Below are 21,478 nucleotides of genomic sequence, written 5' to 3' on the forward strand. Positions count from 1 at the left end.
GAATACAACAGCATATTTTAATTGAACTTACTTTGTAACTTAGATGATAGTTTATGTTAAGTAATTTCAAGCGTGTTCCTTTTTTAAGTTTAAGTACTGCCTATTATGCCTTACCTCGAAAAGGGTAATTAAAAAAAAAAAGACTACTTCTGGGAGATCCTTGTGAGGTGCCAATCTTTGAATTAGAAACCGCTGTTCAAAGTGAACCTGCCTTTGGGTTTGAAAATGTAGAGAAACTGTTCAAACGGAAACCAGAAAGCATCTCCCCAGTCTGGTTTGATCTCATGTCACAAGACTTTCCCCTACAACCACATAACTATCTGCGACAGAATCTCTAGCATAGTGGTAAATGAGAAATAAAAAGAAGCGTCCAATGCAGGAGGTTCTGATCACAAGCTCTTCTTGGTAAGGTATAACCGGATCTTCATTCACACTCCTAAAAAATTCAGCTCCCTGCAGACATGAGTTGACATGTGAGCTAAGAACATCGGGGTCTTTCAAAGCCCTGCCACAGATCAGGGTTTTTGTTCTGTTCCCCGCACCAATAAAACCATGTGTGCTACGAGCTAGTCTTGATGGCAGTTAGCTGCAGGCATATCAGCTCCCTGCCAACCCCCCACCCTCCCACAACGCATTACTCATCTCACCTTTCAGCTCTGAGATTTGGCTCCCTCTCATGAAATAAAATCTGCCAAAGCACAACGCTTGCTCGAATCCCATACACGTGGCTAACCACCCCTATAGCTCATATATCTTCTTTCCCGTTTACATCTCATGTGAAGTTAATTACTACACTTCAGAATACAAAATCCAATGTGTGTGCCATTCGACAATCCTGCCACCAAAACAAATTAAATCATTAACCCTTGCTCCCTCAAATCAAGCCTCAATTAAAATGTCCCAAATGATCAGCTGTCTTGCCACTACTCAAGAAAAAAATATTGCTAAACCACCCTCCAACTATCCCCAGTGTCCTCGACTCCCTTCTTCAGAGATAATAAGATTGACTAGTATTCAATTGCCTCACACTTTCCTCGCTAAGCAAGAGACCTCATGTAGAGTCTGACAGAGCAGGAAGTATACCATATAGCTTCAGTCCTACCTGTGAAACCTGCAGTTTTCCCATCCTATTTAGTGCTGGGGAACCACTGGATTTCATCGGTGGAGACTCAGCTTACTCTCCCGATGGTAACCCCCAACACTGGCCCATCTGCCACAGAACCCCTGGGTAATAGTGGCTAGCGGTCTCCCCATCCTACTGATCTTGGGGCAACCGTCAATGAATTCTCTGTTTCCCTCGCATTATGAATAGGAAAAATACTTAATGACGCAGATTCACAAGCAGGAATCCTCCTGACGTACACAGAGAAAACTCCTCGATCCAGGCGTTTGTCTTCTATAAAACCAGATGTTTGCAGTGCGGACAATTAAAAAAAAAAAAAAAGCATTTGCAATTCAATTGGTCTCATTTGCTCTAGTTGGAGCTATTGGTGTTGTAAATTCTCAAATGGACTTTTCTTGTCACATAAATTGATCATTAAAAGTAAAACATTAGTTGACAAAAGCGAGCCGTTTCAAAGCGCCATGGCTGCCATGAGCATGAGCACAAAGGAGAGAGACAAAGGGAAAAAGTTCGGCAATTGTGCAGTTATCCATGTAACAGGGTCATTCTGCAAGGCTGTAACAAAAACTCCCCAAGGAGGGACAAACAAAGCATTTACCAATGATGATAAAGGATTTTTGAAAGGCAAGCCCATGAACGAGTGAAAATGATGGGCGTGAGGTGGGTGTGGTTAAAAGCCCAAAATACTAACAACAGCTCAAAGCACTTGCGCACTCCACCTAAAACAAGCATTTACAATGCAACAGGACTCGCATTTCATCGAGTTAGAGCTATTAGCATTGTAAGCCCCTAACCGGACTTTTCTTGCCACATTAATTGGAAGAAAAAAAAATGAGCGCGATCCCGCTGCGAAATAAAGGCAAAAAGTAGTCCAGAAACCATACCGAAAACACAGAGCCTAGTATGTTTCCAGTAGTTGGTCGGTGCACTCAAGGAGGGCTAAACACCGGAAAAGGCATGACGTATGCATGCCTTTCACTAATGAAAGCAAGCGGATTTTAAACGGCAAGCCCACGAACCAATGAAAGTGGCTGACGTAACATGAGAGTGGTTAGAAGCCCAAAGAGAGATTACAGCAGGATCAGAGCGCTTTGCGCTCGACCCTAAAAATGGCACCAGCTCAGCAAACCTGCAATGCTGTGAAGGAAGCCACAGTTCATGGCAGAGTTTCCCCACCGTGGACTGTCCACTGATGGATGGAATGGGGTTGTCAAAGGCTACAGCCTCTGCCCCGTGACAGACCACCCACCAGGGTCTAAATGATCACCACACTCTTCACGGTCTCCTTTAAAAGGGCTACCATGCTCATGACTCCACATAAACGACCCTCTCTCCAAGGGCTAACTTCATTACCTCTTTCCAGCATTCACACTGCAGCCACCTCTAATTTATCATTATTTTCCTCAACATCTCTGCAATGTTCAGTACTTTTGACAAATATGCTGTAGTCTAATTTCTGGAAGAAAAAAAAATCCTACTACTTAAATATATAAAATTAATTACAACAAAAAGTACTGTCAAACTACCGAAGTTGGTATTAGGATCAGTTACAAAGCTTGAAACCAAACCACTTCACACAATATATAGACTTGATAGTATTTTAAACCAACTTCAGAAGATTTATAAAAAGAGTATATTATATTACCAAACAATATTCCTGGCTACACTGGAGCCAGAGGTAACATAGGTGCTTCAACGTTTTCAATTGAACTAGAGGGTATACCAAGCAAACTAGAAACATTCAACAAAATGTTGGTTACCTATAGTAAGTTTAGATAGAGGCTGTTTCTGGAGGAGATAGAAAGCTTTTAAATCTGGACGTTCGCATCAGGTGTCAATCAAAACTGCCAAATTGAATACCCTTGAGGAGAACAGAAGAACTTTGATACAAGGCTTTGGTTCAGGGTGTGACTTGAAGCCGCCAGCTACAAAAACACCAGTAGTCTACACTAGAGGCATACAATCACAGACTTTAACCAAATACTGAGTTTCAGCATGCAACATTTACAGGTGTTCACAGATGTTTAACTCAAATGATACAAGTTTGAAAGATTTAAGTCTCAACTTAAAATGGCCATTATGACATTTTCAGAAGTCGAGTTTCATGGCAATTTGAACAATGTGGTCACAAAATGCTACTCCAGTATTTAAACAATGTTATTAACAACCCACATTTTAAAACATATCAGGGGAGCGACTGGGCGGACCCAGCTTAAAGAGGTCCTAATTATACTGTCTGTAATTCCGGATTTGCGGTCACTAAAGAGCACAGGAAACCGGCAGGGCAAATACAGAATTGTGTGCCCTTTTAACTGCCATGGACTTTGCTTTTTGCAAACGCCCTAACATCTTAAAAGGCATTTTTCTAAATCAACAGAAAGCATTGTTCTTATGCGGATGATCACACACAGCACAAGTGTTCATTTCGAGGTTGCCTAGAATTTCTTCTAAGGATCTTTCTAACTGCACTTTGACAAAAGACATTGTAGTGGCAGCGACCTGGACAGGGCATGTGAGGAATCGTACACTGCTACCACCACTTAAGACAAATTCAAAAAGGGCACGGAATGCAGAATTAAGGAGTAATCATGGTGCGAGAGCTGAGACCAATCAGGAATCCAAGTCCTTGGTGCTCTGCGTGGAGTGGAGGGCTTCCTCTCAGCCCCAGGTCTCTAGAAAGCAGTTCATGAGAAGTCCACTTTACAAAGATGCTAGAAGGATGAGATCACCGTTACTTGCTCCACTTAGGACTGGAATGGAGAGTGTGAGAGGGAGGAACTATGCAAAGGGGATGGGTGAGAGTACTGATAGGGAGCAGGCAGGAGCAAAAGAATGGACAAGATGCAAGACAGGTGGGCGCATAGACAAGGGAAGAAGAGGAAGGCAGAGGGAATCAGAAAGACTGGCAAGGAGGAGCACAGTGTCACGTTTCAGGCGGAAGGTGCTGATGGCAAATGGGGCAACAGAGGTCATACTGTCTCCCATTCAACTGATTTGCCGTTTCCAACATACTGGTTTGACAAATCAAACTCTGCATCATTTGAACAATCACATGGAAATGACCCTGAACCATTAAGCTCTATATTAGTATTAATACATCAATACCTACAGGTGTACAAAAACTGTCCTTCGGGCTATTTGCTTATTTGGACACAATATATGCATTTCTACAAAGCCTAGATAACTGAAACCCACAACAACGAAGATATTTCCATGGACGTTACAGAATGTACTTCTCCCGTTCTGACCTCTACTGACTGATGCAGCAATGATGTGGATTAAACTTTTTGATGGACCTCACAAACTAAAGGCATTGACCTAATACCAAAACGATAGACAGTATGGTGAGGAAAAACACACATTTTGTTGCAAAATTCGGGAAAGAGTTTGAAAATCTGTCTTACTTATGAAAAAGCAGCACTACTTTCATGAACACATATAATACAAAAGTCCCATGCAGGAGCATAACTACGTAAAAACAAACTAATTACAAAATATATCACATATGACATATGATTGACCCTGCAAAGGCCCATCATAACATCTCTCAGATTTTCCAGCTAACCAGTGTAGTTTGTTACAAACTGTCTGGGATCACTCAGGTAACAGCAGTCGCACAATTACCTTTGCCGTAGCCAAACTGCAGGCGCAGCGCCTTCCCCTGACGCACCAGACTGATGTGCAGATAGGTGAACCAGACAGCAAAAGTGAGAAGCACCAGGAGCAACAGCAACCGGAACTGCTTGCGAATCTTCTTCACCGGAAACCACAACATCTTGGAAGCACCATACCCAAACCCTTACTGGGACGGGCACACAGTGGCTCCACCAGTTAGCTTATAGTATGTGGCCAGTGCACCTAGTTGGCCTGAACAGATCAATTGAGGGAGCAAAAAATTGGTGAAAATGGTGAGCTAAGTCAACGATTGCAAGAAGAGTGGAGCATGACTAGACCCAAAGGATAACAAAGGACATAAGGAAAAATGAGCGCAAAGGTTAGTGGAAAAAGAGCAGCAAAATGTCGCTGGATCACAGGGGAAAGGGGGAAGTTCAGACATCCAAGAGGCAACCAACATCCACAGTTACAAGTCCCGAGGCAAATGTCTACGCAGCGACAGTTGGCACTTCTGAAAAAGCCAGGGATTCAATTCTAACTAGCATGATGCACGTGTCTCCACAGGCTTCTACCTCCTTAAACTCTTGGATTGTGGGTCTCCTCGGTTACAAGAACTCTGCAGTAAAGAGTCGGGTGTACAGAGGGAAAAGAGGCATGAGTGAGAAAGGCAACAAGAAGGAAGCAGGCACCTTTCCTGGCAGGGACGATGGAACGGGGGCTCAAGCGGGTCAGTGGTGACCGTATAGGGAGGCAGCTGAGTGGTAGCAACGCGGGAAGAAGACTGAACTTGACGGTGGCAGAAGGGAAATAGGGCACTCCGGTGTAAGGGAACACGTGGAGATTAAGGCCAGTGACCACATGTAACTTGAGTACTCAAGGCTCCAATAGAAAGATGACTCGTGGAAGTGGGGGCTAAAGGCGGTACCAATCCAATGACCACCGAGCAGAAGGGCATTCGGCTATGATGTGGGGCGATCTCATGTTGGAGGCCACGCTCTGGAAAGAGACTGCTGATGAGGGAGTTCTTCAAGTGGTCAGTCCAGGGTCATAAGCTCGGGACGAACGCTGTAGATGAGATTTACCTGGGGGAAGTTGAAGGTTCGGGAGTCACGGGCTGACGTGGGTGTCTATGGAAACCAGTCTTGGGGGCTATTCAGGGGTAAAGAATATTTTAGCATAGGTCACAAATGGGGGTTCTTTGGAAGGTGACAGGCACATTCACTGTGTTATAGGTAGGCAGCGGTTCACTGGAAACCCTCAGGGAGAGTTCGCACGGGTTGCTGGGGGTGTCGTTGGAGGGTTACACTAGGTGCTTATGAACGTTCGTGGGGCTATGAGGTTGCAGAGGGCTGGTGCTAAAAAGGTCCTCTTGGAGGCTCACGAGGCACAGTGGAGTGCTCGTTAAAGGGTTTCTTGGAGTTCATGGTCCATCCACGGAGGTGAGACGTTATATATCGCCACTTCGGGGGGCTGAAGCGCCAGCTCGGCGGGAGCACAGGCTTAATCCAGGTGTGCTGAAAAAAGGATGATGCCGCTACGCATGGGCCTCTAATTCCGCGCGTTCCAATTGCATTTTGGCTCGTGCACGCGCCCCTGCCGCGCGCGTTCCGTTCCGGTTCCGCGCCTCCTCCGGTACTACCCGCTTCTCTCTCCACCGCTCTTCTCCCGGCTCCCGAGCATCTCTACCGAGCCTTCACCGCTGACCAATCACATCGCGAGCACAGAGAGCCCGCCAATCACCGCCGCCAGGGCGGATCCTGCACTCGGGCTGCGTGCGCAGATCATCACCACACCGACGGCAGATACACAAGGACCGGAGTGTACCAAGTGCCCGACGTGGAGGAAGGGGAGCCAATGAGAAAGAGCTGGAGCCACACAAAGAGGATCATAATATGTGTCACACGTAGACACCTCCAGTGTCAGAAACTGATGGCAGACTGTGTCGTAATGAATGATTTAGACTTATGTCTTTGTGCGATGGGCAAGTGGGACTCTTAACATTGGGAAGGCGATGCCAATATGTATCCCCTGACTTTGAAATAAACAGTTATCATGTGATATAAACCAACACATTCTTCGAATCCAATGATTTTGCTTTGCAAAGAGGTGCCGGTTTAAAACGACCTCCTTGGCTCTTCCCAGAAGATGCATGTTTTTTTGAGTCAAATGTGAGAAGCTCAAAGGGGATTGTGCCACGTGTCAGGCTCAGACAACTGGTGGGTAGTTGTCAAGTTGAGTGAAGAGGGACAAGATAATGTGTGAAACACTGAGGGTCGTACTAAGCGGCAGCCACACTGGACTCTGTTAGTCCAGCTGGAGACAGTATCCAGTGTTAGACAACAGTGGCGGATAGTGACTGCAAAAAGGGATGTGGCATAAGTCCATAAATGGAAATGGATCGCGCAAACCCCAAGTTGTTACTGCAGACACGATCCTGCACAGCAGGCTGCAAAACAAACGAGCCTTACCACAGCACCACTGAAAACTCTTGAGTTATCGTGCCACAAAATAGGATTTCTGAACTTAAAACATGCTCACATAGCACTTGTGTTTAAGAGAAAAAATATGATTAAGCAGGAAAATCCTGTAAAGAATCAATCGTAATCAAAGCATTTACATTGAGACCGAACATTCTGCTGCGACTCAATCTAGACATAACACGTCAAGAACAACCAGTATATCATTGTTATATTCAATTCATCTGAATTAAAATTTTATTATATAGACATAAGACATGTCAAGACCAGAATTGTGTGATCAGATAGGTGGTGAGATACTTTTTTCAAGATGCCCCAAGTGAAAGAAACCTTAACCAACCCAAGAAGAGAAGACAACTATTATAAATGTTCCTTAACTCCGATGATGTTCTTTAAGAAATAATTTATTTGCAAGATGAATTATCAACAGCCTCCAACCACAACCTGTAGTGAGCATTTCTCCTCACAGCTGTCAACTGTCACAGCAACGGTTATAGAATGCTGGTAGGAACCAACTAGGAAGACAAGGGGGAAATGGGGAGGAATGGAATGTTACACTTGGATCCCTATGGGCAGGTGGGTACACAATGAAAGGAAGGGGGAAATAGAGAATGTACATTTTATACAAAACATTACTTATGATAAATTACAACACTTCTCCTTCCCATAAAAGACTTTCATAGAATGTTTGAAAGTAATACCCTGTTGGGAAATCAAGTGAGCATGTAATCTTTGTACCAGACAGGAACTGCGCGAGCCCTAGCTCTGCGATTATTCCCATCATATTTCAATACATCCTTTGGCTTTCCATCCATACCTGAATACTTCTGAGATGGACAATGGGGTGTTAATCTATCCATGCTCCACGTTCTGCCATCCTCTAATGTTACTACATTTTTCTTCACCTCTGTTATTTTTATAGGTTTGGAGAATTTAGATTCACACCCTTGGCGATTGTCTGGTAGTTTTACCATTACCCGATCGCCAACATTCCATCTTCCTGACTTGGAACCATGCTTTCGGTAATATCTTTTCTTGTACCCTTCCTGATGTGTTTTGACTTGATTCTTCATTTTATCTCTATGAACCCATTTAGGCTCTCCTCCACCCAGCCAGTTGGGGGTCAATTTGGTGCCTGGTAATTTCCCTTTGAGCACTAAGAAGGGTGATACCTTGGTAACTGAATTAGGGGTTGTGTGATAGGACCAAATCATTTTTTGAAGTGCTTTATCAGGAGGACTCCTTGATATGTGTGCGGTTTGTATACACTCTTTGATCATACGGTTAAGGCGTTCCACCAAACCGTTTGCTCTAGGGCAATACAATGCTGTTTTGTGATGTATGATAGACAACCTTTGTAACAACTCACGCATTTCCTCAGAAGTGAATTGGACACCGTTGTCTGTTACTATAGTGCTAGGCACCCCTTCTGTCATGAATGTATCGGTTAAGAAATTCACCAGAGATTGGGTTGTGATGCTGCTAACTACTCTGATGGTGATCCAATGAGAGTGATAGTCCACCAGTACTAACATAAATTTACCAGCCCACATGGAAAGTTTTAATAGACCAATAATGTCGAGACCCAGTTTATCCCAAGGTTTGGATGGCACACTCACGGGGGATAGTGGTGCGCATCTGGTATTCTTGCTTTTGTCGCTCATGGCACAAGTCAAACAATCCCTGACTTTATTTTCCACAATGCGGTCCATGCTCGGGAACCAATACGTGGCCCTGACTTTAGCCTTGGTTAAACTTCTACCTAAGTGACCTTCATGGGCCAAATCCGTAATCCTATCCCACAAGCCCTTAGGTGGTACTATCCTTTCCCCTCTCATGACTTTGTCGTCAACAATACTTAATTCTTGTCTCACAGCCCAAAAATGTTTTAGATCCTGATCTAGGCCATTAGACTTTGGGGGCCATCCTTGGACTATCCTTACCTTCACATTTAATAGAGTAGGGTCGTTTTCCATGCAAGTGTTCCATTCCTCCCTTGTAATACTAGGGATATCAATCATTAATACAGGCTCTTCAGATTTATTTGCATTTTCCTCCTGTACACATGGTAGCCTGGATAGACAATCCGCTACAGAGTTTTTTATACCAGGAACATATTCGATTTTGAAATTGTAACCTTCCATACCTATGAGCCATTTAGCTATTCGAGGAGTGGTGGTCTCCCGCCCCTTCGTTGAAAATATATAAATCAGAGGCGTATGGTCAGTGCGTACAGTAAATGGTAATCCCCAAAGGAAGTATTTAAAGTGTGAAATAGCCCAAGTACATGCAAGTACTTCACGCTGTACTGTGGAGTAATTACATTCCGTATCTTTTAATGCTCTGGAAGCAAACGCTATGATTTTTTCCTCGCCTTCCACCATTTGAGTTAGGGATGCTCCAATTCCTTTCCCACTGGCGTCAGTAGTTAGGATGGTTTTACGTCTGGTGTAAAAATTTCCCAAGGAAGGGGCACTAACAATGGCTTTTTTGATAGACTCAAAGGCTTCATGGCATTCCCCGTCCCATTTGAAATGAGTACCTTTTTTTAAGAGGGCTCTTAATGGTGCAGCAATATCTGCAAAATTCTTGATGAATTTAGTCGTATTCAACTAACCCTAAAAAGGATTTTAATTCCTCCTTATTTGTTGGAGGAGGAGCATCTTTTACAGCCTTAACTAAATCAATTTTAGGTTTAATTCCATGTTTGGAAATGTCCTATGTAATCTACTGATTGGACTCCCAACTGGCATTTGTGTTTTCTTATGGCTAGACCTGCTTTTTTGAGTGCTGACAGAACTTCCCTTAATGAGTTGTCATGATTAGTTGTAGAATTGCCATACATAAGTATGTAATCTTGGAAGCATAAAACATTCTTTATCCCTTCCAAATTTTTTGCATGACTCTCTGGAACACTGCAGCTGCTAAAGCAAGACCGAATGGCATTCTCCAGTACCTGTGCGCTCCGAATGGAGTTATAAATGAGGTTAAGGATTTGGAATCTTCGTGTAATTCTATTTGGTGGTATGCTGAGGAGAGATCAATTACGCTAAAATGGTTTGCCTCTCCAATTACGCTGATCATTTCATTTATTCTGGGCAGAGGAAATCTATCCACCCAAATATTTGCATTGAGATCTCTTAAGTCGACACAGAGACGAAGACCCCTCACTCCAGACTTTTGGGTGACTATAATTGGAGCGAGCCATAAATAACTTTCTATAGGTTCTATTATTTTCTGCTTGACCAGCTTATCCAATTCCTCTTGTAAAGGGTCACGCATTAAATGGGGAATAGGTCTTACCTTATGTATGACTGGTACTGCGTTGTTTTTTAGTTAGATTTCTTGTTGGAAATTTTTGAGATGGCCTAAATCATCCTTAAATACTTCAGAGAACTCTTCACATAGTTTCTGATACCATCCTGAGTTCTCTCTTCCTTCCAAAATTGATAACACAGGTTCTTGGCTGTTAGGATCAAGTTTGATTCCTAAAGCTTTTTGGTGAGCCCAACCTAATAAATTAGATCCTTTTTTTGTTAGATAGATCTTTCCCGCAGTGGAGCGTTCCTTAAAAGTTATATTCATATTCACCATTCCTACTAATGGTATGGGATCCTTGTTGTACCCCCAGGTTCTACATCAGGTTGTAGGATAACATACGTTTTATCCTTAAATATTTCTTGAAAATTGTTGTAATCGATCAATGTGTAGGCAGAGCATGAGTCAGCATACATTTTGAACAATACTCCATCCAACACTACGTCACACGTGGGATAACTACTCCCAGTAGTCGATACTTCACTTACCACTTGGAAAACATATTTGTTAGTACATTCCCCCACATCTCCCACAACATGTACACCTTTTCTTTCATCTTTTAGGTTTTTACATAGTCTAGCATAATGCACTCTCTTATTGCGTTTCCTACAGACTACGGAACATGCAGGACAATTGATATTGTTGGCTAAATGATTAAAATTTCCACATCGAAAACATTTTAATTTGTCTTTTCTCTCTTCTTCAAATTTCTTTTTATTGAGAGAGTCTGGAATTTTCTTCCTTTCTCCTGTGTCTTGTACTTCTTTGCCTGGGTGATCTTTCACTAAGTGGATAGTGTCTGAATTGTTGTTTTGTTTCATTTCTCTAATGCACTCTTCTGTGTGTTCTATACTTTTAACTATTTCTATTGCTTCCCTTAAGTCGGGATTTCCTGCTAATAGTTTATCTTGAATCTTGTGGTTGTTCGTGCAACAAACTAGCTGGTCTCTAATTAAGGAGTCACACAATGGGCCAAAGTCACACATACTAGCCAAACCTCTTAACACAGTAATGTAACTATACATTTTCTCTGTTTTTCCTTGTATTCTACAAAAGAACTTGTGCCTTTCTAATACAATGTTTATTCTTTGACCAAAATGTTTCTCTAATTTGTTGTAAGTTTTATAGTAAACATCAGCTTCGCTATCTGCATCTTCATCCTCACTTTCAGGATCTGGCAGATTCTCATAAACGTTTCTCCCTTGAATACCTAAGTTGTGAAGTAATATGTGTTGTTTCCTTAAGGGAGAGAATTTTTCCCCTGCTATTGCAATCAGATATGAGATGAATATTTTCTCCCATTCCTTCCAGGGTATGGTTGGTTCGCCTGCTTCATCCAAAAAGGGTGGGGGTTGGGACACATTTGTCGCCGCCATGTATAAAGCAAACAGATAACAATATACTCAATATACTCACAGAAAATAATTAGTATCACTGGCATGTACTCATAAATGTTTAAAGTTCACTGTTTACCTCAGCAATAGAAAGACATATAAAATTATCTATAATATGTTCCTATAACAATGGAGGGGTTAATTGTTGAGCTGTGCCCTCAGCTGACATACACTCTTTTTAAATGGGAGGGAATAGACAGAGTAAACTTATGCATAAACAAATGCAATTAATAACTACTATAACTTGTTAAAATAAGTTGTGCCCATCAGCGTGACAGGCTTCTTGTGAAGTTGGTAGAAGATGCTAATGAAGGAGCTTTTCCCATCAGTTTATGCAAAAAAAAAGCTGTGTCTGCCAGTGAATGTACATGAGATTCAGATTTGCTCAGGAAGGTTTAACAGCTGTGCCCATCAGCGTGAAGATTATGTGCTAGCTCTCGATAGTACTAAATCAAAGATGGGGCTATGTTTTGTTAGTGTTTTCTTAAGGTGTGCGCTCTAGTCTTCACTCTCTAGTTTCCTGCAGGAGGGTCCGGCTTTCCTTGTCCCTTCGCTCCAATCAGACATATGAAGAAAAATACTTCAGTTGCGATGTAAGATTCCAAAAACTGAAGGGATTTCAGTCAGAAGGTGAGGTAAAAGAAGGATTTCTTTCTAGAAATGCAATTGGTGATAACATTGACAGGCTATTTTAAAGCTGTGCCTGTCAGCATGCTGATGGAAAGATTCTTTGATCGGTTTACAAGTTTTACAAGGGCCTTTCTCCTTTAATTAAATGTTGAGAGGCAACAATTCAAATCGGTAGTTTCTGTTTGTCTGTGCTCCCAGAGTTGAGCTGAATACAATTCTGTTTATAATCATGAAAATTGGTTGAGAAATGCAGTGTGTATCAGTAGTTTATTTCAGCCTTGAAAGACACATTTGTCAGCTGAGCCTGTCAGATCTGATAGTAGTGCAAGGTTAATAATGTTCCCTGGTTGTTGCCAGCAAAGGGCTATACATTTTCCTTAATTGCTGCTCTGACAGGTTGAATTTGAAAAAAGTACAGAGGAAATTCTGAAGTTAAATATAAACTTGCCGGTAGAAGGTATTAATTGTCATGTTGTACTGAAAATACTTAGCTAAACCCCTTGAATGGTTCAGTTTGGTTGTTCAAGTGTTTATGCTGAGAGTATATTTTATAATAATAACCTGTGTTAGACAGCGTGGCAGGTTAAATGTAGAAACAGACAGTACTTTCTCAAATTATTTCCAGACTGAAAGTTCTGCTCACCTCAGGGAAATTATTCTCGATCTCCTGTTTGTTTTTTTCCAGCGTCCGTCTGTGACAAGAGTGGCTATAAGTTGTAGGGGAGGAGGCTGTGACTGCTGTCCCCCACCAGCAATTCGTCGCCAGTATTATAAATGTTCCTTAACTCCGATGATGTTCTTTAAGAAATAATTTATTTGCAAGATGAATTATCAACAGCCTCCAGCCACAACCGGTAACGAGCATTTCTCCTCACAGCTGTCAACTGTCACAGCAACGGTTATAGAATGCTGGTAGGAACCAACTGGGAAGACAAGGGGAAAATGGGGAGGAATGGAATGTTACACTTGGATCCCTATGGGCAGGTGGGTACACAATGGAAGGAAGGGGGGAATAGAGAATGTACATTTTATACAAAACGTTACTTATGATAAATTACAACAACAACCTATAATGTTGCATACATATTTATATATATCTGTATACAGAGTCATATAACCAGTGTATAGCTTTGACCCAACAGGTCTGTCATTTGTTGGTGTAGATGATATTTTGACCCTACACAGGATATGAGGGTCTTATCAGGACTGTGAATAACGCAGTGTATTATGGTAGTTGTAAACAGGGTCTATGTGCAAAATAGCATCAAGACCTTTAGGAAGGCCACAAAATGGGTCCCAGGAGGTGACCAAAGATAAGAATAAATGTAAAATGCACCAGTGTGCTAAATACAGCAAACTCTGAAGAGAGGTGGGTCTCCGATCGGGAGTCCACCATTATCGCCACATCATGTTGACAAACAGCTTCCATTCAGGGACCACTAGTTGCAATGCTCTCGGACAATATATTAATTTGCTGTATTATGCTTTTTTAGGCGCATTGGTGCATTTTACAATTATCGTTGCCTTTGGTTACCTCCTGGGAACCGTTTTGCAATAAGCCATCTTACGCTACCACACAGCTTCAGGCATGGACTGAGACATGCAGTGCAGATGCTAAAAGTGTCTGACTGTCTTAGGAAGATGTCAGTAAGGTATCAGCATAGCTAAGACTGCGGTATAAGTCTTGAGGATAAAAGGAATACATGTTTAGCATAAAGCCTCATCATTGCAAGAATAAAAGGAAAGCAGAGAAGTCTGTACCCCTCTATTACAAAGAAAATCTGCTCTAATTACCAACTGTGTGAACACCAGGTAAACGCAACAGGAGCTTCAAAAACAGTCATATCTTTTCCCACACCACCAGGAATCAATCATTTAATTACTCAAGGTGTGCCTTTGCAACATCCCCTAAGTTTTCCATTAAATGGAAATGATACAATTACTGTAACCTTGAACATCCCGTGTTCCTGGTCCTCGATGAATAGAAGGGATCTTCTACTCATTAAGTCTCCATGTTCCTTGCCAAGTTTTCCCTTCTCAAGCCTTGCTATCAGTAGTCTAATACATACAAAACCCCTTCACCTAGCTAATGAAAATCAGGAGAATGCTCCTGTAAAGAATGAATAAGCTGCCGTTCAATAACCTCTTCAACGTAGGGTTGCTTCTAAGCACCCAGCAGTAACCTGCCCGACTGACGGGGAGACAGGGTAATTTGTCTGATTCCCTGTAGGTCAATGAGAGAGGGAAGCTGTGGACAAATGTCTACTTACCCCTCCTTGGGCTCTCCCGGAATCCTATTTGTGATCATCAATCTGTCGGAGAAAGAAACTGGAGGCAGGGACAGCGTTCCATGGCAATCACAAGTTTATTGGAGGATCTTTTGGCCAAACAGGCAGAGCTGCTCATGCATAAGACTCTGACTGCAGATGTAAGGTTACAGTCAAATATATATGATATTGGACATGAGAACTTGCACTTACACACCTATACATTGGTGTAAGGCCACATTATTTACAGAGGTGGGAACGAGAATAAAGGCGTGGTAAGAGATACAGCTGGAGAAAAGAGTTACCCTGGTTATTTTCTGTGGAGTCAAGGTTACTGCAGGCCTGAAGCGTTACTGATAAACCACATAGCTTGGCTTTGCACAATGAGCAGTTTGGGTAGGCGATAGGTACGCCGACAAGCAGTGTAATGGGTAGAGGAGGGGGACATGGAACAATAGTGGGATTGTGAGCATGGTAGAGAAAGGCAGGCCACTGGGTACAGGTACATGCAGTTGAGATTGTCATTTCTTCCACAGTAACTATAAACATGATTAAAGAACTGTCATCTTTACGTTCATCCAAACGGTGTATTCATGTATAAATCTCTAATGTCTACAGTGGTTACATTTCATCAATGTGTTTAAATGTTCACATGTGAATAAGATTAATACACAGAGCAAGTAGTGTCATTTATGACACGTAAAGGATGGAGTCTAAATTGCGCTACTCCAATGCCCTCTCTGATGGCAATGTTAGTGATCTCAATAAAACACATATGAATCTTATCAGATGAGATCAAATCAAAACTGTGAGCTTTTCAACAATTTTCCTCTGGAATTTTTCAAGTGTTTCATTTCATCATAGAATCTACAATGATTCTCCTCTAGTTCTAGATCTCTTCTAGTTCTTTTCGATCCTTTTGCAACCTGCTTTTCTCTAGTTGCCTTTATACACTTGTATCCCTTAACAATTGCAATCAGGCAAATCACATAGATGGCAATGATCATAAGAGGTCTCAAAATGGTACCTACTGTTTCACTTCCCAAATTTCCAAACCATTTGCCAATTTTAGCAAACCCATTTCCAACTGCTTCCCAAGCACCTATGGCTTCTAATTCCTTCAAATCATTCTTTAAATTAATATTGTTCTTAATGTACTTCTTTATCTTTTCACTCTTATTAGGAAAATGTACGTCAATCATTGCTGAACCATCAACATCTTACACACTCCGCGCTCCTTTACGTGAAGGATGTCTAATGCAAGATGGTTCGGAAGTACCATAGATCTCATAGCTATCATTTCAGTGTCTACAACTAACAATGAACTAGCTGTACTAGTTGCTAATTTATCCTCTACTGTGGACAATTTTCTAATTTTGAGATCTGTCAGCAAGACCGGATCCTCGGGGTTTGCGCCTGTTCCCAATATGTCCACCTCTTGGCAGCTCCAAACTCTGCTAGCCGTTATAGCACAGAGTTAAAGAATGGCCAAGCGGGGGATGGGGTTTAGGTTGGGAACAGCGGGGAAGGAGACCTGTGGAAACAAGAGTTAAGAACACAATAGCAAGGTCATTCACATTAATCTTCATGAACTTTGTTTTAACTCTTTATGATCTAATAACATGAGAGATCATGAACTTTTCAATAACGTGACCTTTTTATAATCATATACTCTGAACATATAACTTTCTCAAGTTAATCCTTAGAATAGCAATTACATCACAACAAGAGTCAATGAGTACATTCGTTCCCAAAGAATTAACTGCTATAGGATTCATGAATTATACTGTGGAAGAGGCAAACTGACTAACCTTGTTTTGTCTAGAAAGATCACACTCTGTTTGATCTAAGTTTCAAGATTTAAATTGCCCAGAAATTACTGCGCACATTATTGCCAGACTGCGCATCAAGACTCAAGTACCTCGAATGATCGCGCGCTCTGCCGATCTGAAATGCAAAGGTTAATTGCCAAGAATGAATCCAACACACTGTTGCCGATTCAACCATCAAGATTCAAATGCCTAGAAATGATCGCGCACTCTGCCGATCTGAACTGCAAGGGTTAATTGCCAAGAATGAATCGCGCACACTGTTGCCGATTCAACCATCAAGATTCAAATGCCTGAAATGATTGCGCACTCTGCCGATCTGAACTGCAAGGGTTAATTGCCAAGAATGAATCGCGCACACTGTTGCCGATTCAACCATCAAGATTCAAATGCTTTGAAATGATCGCGCACTCTGCCGATCCGAACTGCAAGGGTTAATTGCCAAGAATGAATCACGCACACTGTTGCCGATTCAACCATCAAGATTCAAATGCCTTGAAATGATCGCGCGCTCTGCCGATCCGAACTGCAACGGTTAATTGTCAAGAATGAATCGCGCACACTGTTGCCGATTCAACCATCAAGATTCAAATGCCTTTAAATGATCAAGCGCTCTGCCAATCCGAACTGCAAGGGTTAATTGCCAAGAATGAATCGCGCTCACTGTTGCCGATTCAACCATCAAGATTCAAATGTCTTGAAATGATTGCGCACTCTGCCGATCCGAACTGCAAGGGTTAAGTGCCAAGAGTAAATCGCACATGCGGTAAATCACAAAGCCAAAAAAAACTAAAATGTTTCTATAAAAACGGAGTCGAGGTCTATCCCAAACTCTGCCTTAGCACCCTGCTTGAAGATCAGCAAGATAATGAGAACAGGGCCAGGAAATGTCCAAGAAGGCCTCCGGAACAGGAGCTCTGGAAAATGCTGCTGCTCTGCACCGGGATCTCTGAATAGTGAGCACGTGGAGCTGGGCTGGGTTCCTTAAATAGACCCAAGCCCACCCACCTGCTACACCCAGCCACACCCAGCCAGGCTGCAGGAAAGGCTTGAAAATGAACAATACATTGCAAACAGTATTAAATACATTTAAAGATAAATACTTGCAATGCAAAAAAGTTAATATGCAATATCAGCACACAATGCATAAATTATTACATTGCATAAGGTTTGTCATTTTGCATTATGTTGCCTGTAGAGCACGCACTGACCTGATGTTGACAAGATCCTACAGATGGAATCATTGCACCAAATATACCTCCGCTAGTTTAGCTCCACTACTACTTCATTTAGTACTCTCTTTTGATTCCCACACAGGATCATTAAAATGTTCTACATGATAAATCTTTGGAAATGCTACAGCTAAATACCATGTACCCTACCATCATTTGGGTAATGTGAAATATACATGTTCTCCACAAACATAATAAACTCCTGGAAAAACTTGATCTTGTCCTCCCTGAGCAACAGATTTGACTCTACGCACACATAATTTTCTCTTGAGTGCCCATCTAAGGGAAGTGCAGCCATAGTACTACTTAGCCTACTTTACCTTATAGCTTTGATCCTATCCTGTTTTCTCTCAGGCATCTATTGCTCTCTTTCTGTCTTCAACAGTGTCTAAAACATATTTTCAACCTCAGTTAAGACAATTTATGTGTATGAGCAAAAGCTATGCCTAGTGTCATAACAGGTTTAAAGAAGCTGACGGTTGTTTCCATAGTGTTAGCAATGTGATATGTATTCAAATGCTTAAACATAGGAACTTCAGAAAGTACCAAATCATAATTCGAGAAATAATACTGAAAAGTACTGTTGCACTTGGCCCTTTTTGCAGGGTCATCCCCAGGCTTTTTGCCTCATTCCTTCTAATTGTTCTGACCAGTTTTTGTTGGCTTTAGGACTCTGGGCACTTTACCACTGATAAAACAGTGCTAAAGTGCATATGCTCTCTGTGTAAATTGTACGGTTGATTGGTTTATCCATGATTGGCAAATTTGATTTACTGGTAAGTCCCTAGTAAAGTGCACTAGAGGTGCCCAGGGCCCGTAAATCAAATACTAATAGTGGGCCTGCAGCACTGGTTGTGCCACCCACATAAGTAGCCCTGTAAACATGGCTCAGACCTGCTGCTGCAGTGTCTGTATGTGCAGTTTTAAACTGCCAATTTGACTTGGCAAGTGTACCCACTTACCAGGCCTAAACCTTCCCTTTCACTACATGTCAGGCACCCCTAAGGTAGGCCCTAGACAGCCCCAAGGGCAGGGTGCAGTGTATGTTTAAGGTAGGACATATACTATTTGGTTTTATATGTCCTAACAGTGAAATACTGCCAAATTCGGTTTTCACTGTGCAAGGCCCATCTTTCTCATAGGTTAACAAGGGGCCCTGCCTTTAAAAATCCTTTAAGCGCAGATTCTCTTTGAGAGCAGATACAAATTTGGAGTTTAGGGTCTCTGAACTCATAATTTAAAAATACATCTTTTAGTGCAGTTGGTTTCGAAATTGTCTGTTTGAAAATGACACTTTTAGAAAGTAGGCATTTTCTTGCTTAAACCATTCCGTGACTCTACCTGTTTGTGGATTGTCTGTCTGGGTCAATTTGCCAGTTGGGCTGTTTTGCACCCCTCTAGACAGTGGCACAAAAGGGGGTGGGGGTGTAGCCTGCATATCCTGATGAGCCATCTGAGCTAGAGGGGAGGGAAAAGTGGTTGTTCACACCTGAAAGGACTGTGTCAGCCCTCACGCAATGCAGTCTCTAACCCCCTGGTGTGCGTCTGGGGCCTGGCCTGGACAAGGACGGATCTTGCAAACACTTGAGACTTTGCTTTGAAGTTTGCCAACTTCAAAGGCAGAACAGGGTATAGGAAGAAGACCCAAAACCCCAGACTTTTAGAATATTTCTGGAATCAAGAGGAACCTCTGCCCAGGAGAAGAGTGTGTCCTGCTTGAGAAAGTTCCCCAAGGGCTTGGAGTAGAGCTTGCCTTCTGTTGGAAGTCTCAGGGACACCAAAGACTTCAGTTTCCTCGACCTGCAGCATTGGGAACTGTGTGTTTTGTGCTGTTCAAGACGAGAAACCACTGCAACTCTGCCAACGATGCCACTTGGCTGTACCGTGACCTGCCGACGCCGTACAGAGTCGCATTGCCTCGCTTCACCCAGCGACCCTGGTCTCACCGACGTTGTCACTGGACGACTTCACCGAGCTGCTGCTCGCACTGCAACCTGTGATCCCCACACTCCGGTATTGCCTGCTCACACTGCAGCCTGGGTATCCCCGACAACGCTGCTCCTGCTGACACTGGCGCCGCTGCCTACACTGTGGCCTGTGGACACCGCTCGTGAGGAGCACAAAGCATCATCCCGTCCGGCACCGTAGCCCCGGTCCACCGACGCCAGCACCATCGACTCCAGTATTGTTACCAGGCATTCCTGCCTGCACCGCGGCCTGTGGACACTGCTCGTGAGGGTCACGAAGCACCGCCCCGTCCCCCTGGCTTGGGCGTACTGACGACAGCACTTCAGTAACAATGCCACCGCTGCCTGCACCATGACCTGTGGGCACCGCACGTCGCATCGTCCTGCTTCGCACCGCAGCCCGCCACCATCCACGCCAGCTCTCCTGACTTCATCAGCCCGATCCGCAAGGCGTGTGACTTCAAGGGCCCGATGACTCCCGCTCCGACTCCTGAGCCGACACCACAACGCCAGCAACGCTGCTCTCCGGAGCTCACCACGAGGATCATGACACCCTGCAATTCTAAACGTACTGTTTGCGGGTCTTTCCGACACCGTAGCTGGCCCGCGATGCTGCGGTTGGCCTCAACTGTTGGTTTTGTTGATCACAACACCATGATAGCCCCTGTATGTTGGATTTTTATCGTTTTGGTCTTATTTTACACAGATAAATATTGGCTATTTTTCTAAAATGGGTCTGGTGTCCTTTTGTAGTGTTTTCACTTACTAATGTGTGTTATGTGAAATGCTTTACACATTGCTTCTGAGATAAGCCTGCCTGCTCGTGCAAAGCTACCAAGGGGGTGAGCAGGGGTTATCTTAACGGGTACCTCCCTTATCCTGACTAGAGTGAGGGTCCATGCTTGGGCAGGTGCAAACCGACTGCCTACTAGAGACCCACGTTTCTAAAAAGTACATTGTCCAAATAAAAGACTCAATTAAAGGGTACACATAAAACCATATGCAAGAAGAAGACAGTGATAGGTGATTCCTTCTGCAGCTGACACAGGTTGCTACGTACAGACATAATAATCCTTAGCACCCATAGTATCAATATATTCATGAAGTAAATTGAAATAAGCCTTTGAATAGTAATATCCTCTTGATGAATCTAATATAATTCCTTATAAACAAATGTATGCAAACTATCATCACTAGGACTTGTGGTCTTAGGGGTAGCGTTAGGTTTGAGCTCAGCTAATGCAGGTCATAAAGGTAAGGATATTCCTAAAAGTAAAACAATTAGAACCACAACAATAATTATCAGTATACCACCTATTATAAGTCTACGTCTATTAGTGTTAACATTTTCCATGACTTCTCAAGAATCAGACAGTTGAGAAGAAAATAGTAGAGTCTTCTCTGTACATTTCTAAATGTGCAAATAGCAAAACAAAGGTTGAGTGGTGTACAATAGAATTATCTATAAGTGTTTGTGAGTCTTCTCTAACCCTATTCCTTCTTCTTCTAAATGACACCCTAATGCTCCTCCTGTAGCCTCGGGCCTAGGGAATCTTCCTAATTCTTTTTAAATAAAGTACATTAATTGTCTCTAGTGAAATTAAAGATCAAAACTCAGTTAAAAAA

The 21,478-nt window shown here is 42.7% G+C and overlaps 1 protein-coding gene across 2 annotated transcripts in view; it reads right to left on the minus strand.

The window, feature by feature from the left end:
* Positions 1-6,511, minus strand: part of B4GALNT4 (beta-1,4-N-acetyl-galactosaminyltransferase 4) — a 701,168-nt gene extending 694,657 nt beyond the window's left edge. For both annotated transcript variants that reach the window (XM_069223201.1, XM_069223202.1), the window contains exon 1: positions 4,748-6,511. In XM_069223201.1, coding sequence (XP_069079302.1) covers positions 4,748-4,898 — 151 coding nt within the window. In that variant the 5' untranslated portion in view covers positions 4,899-6,511. The remainder of the gene's footprint in view (positions 1-4,747) is intronic.
* Positions 6,512-21,478: the final 14,967 nt, after the last annotated feature.

Source organism: Pleurodeles waltl, chromosome 3_1 (assembly GCF_031143425.1).
Source record: "Pleurodeles waltl isolate 20211129_DDA chromosome 3_1, aPleWal1.hap1.20221129, whole genome shotgun sequence".
Lineage (NCBI taxonomy): Eukaryota > Metazoa > Chordata > Amphibia > Caudata > Salamandridae > Pleurodeles > Pleurodeles waltl.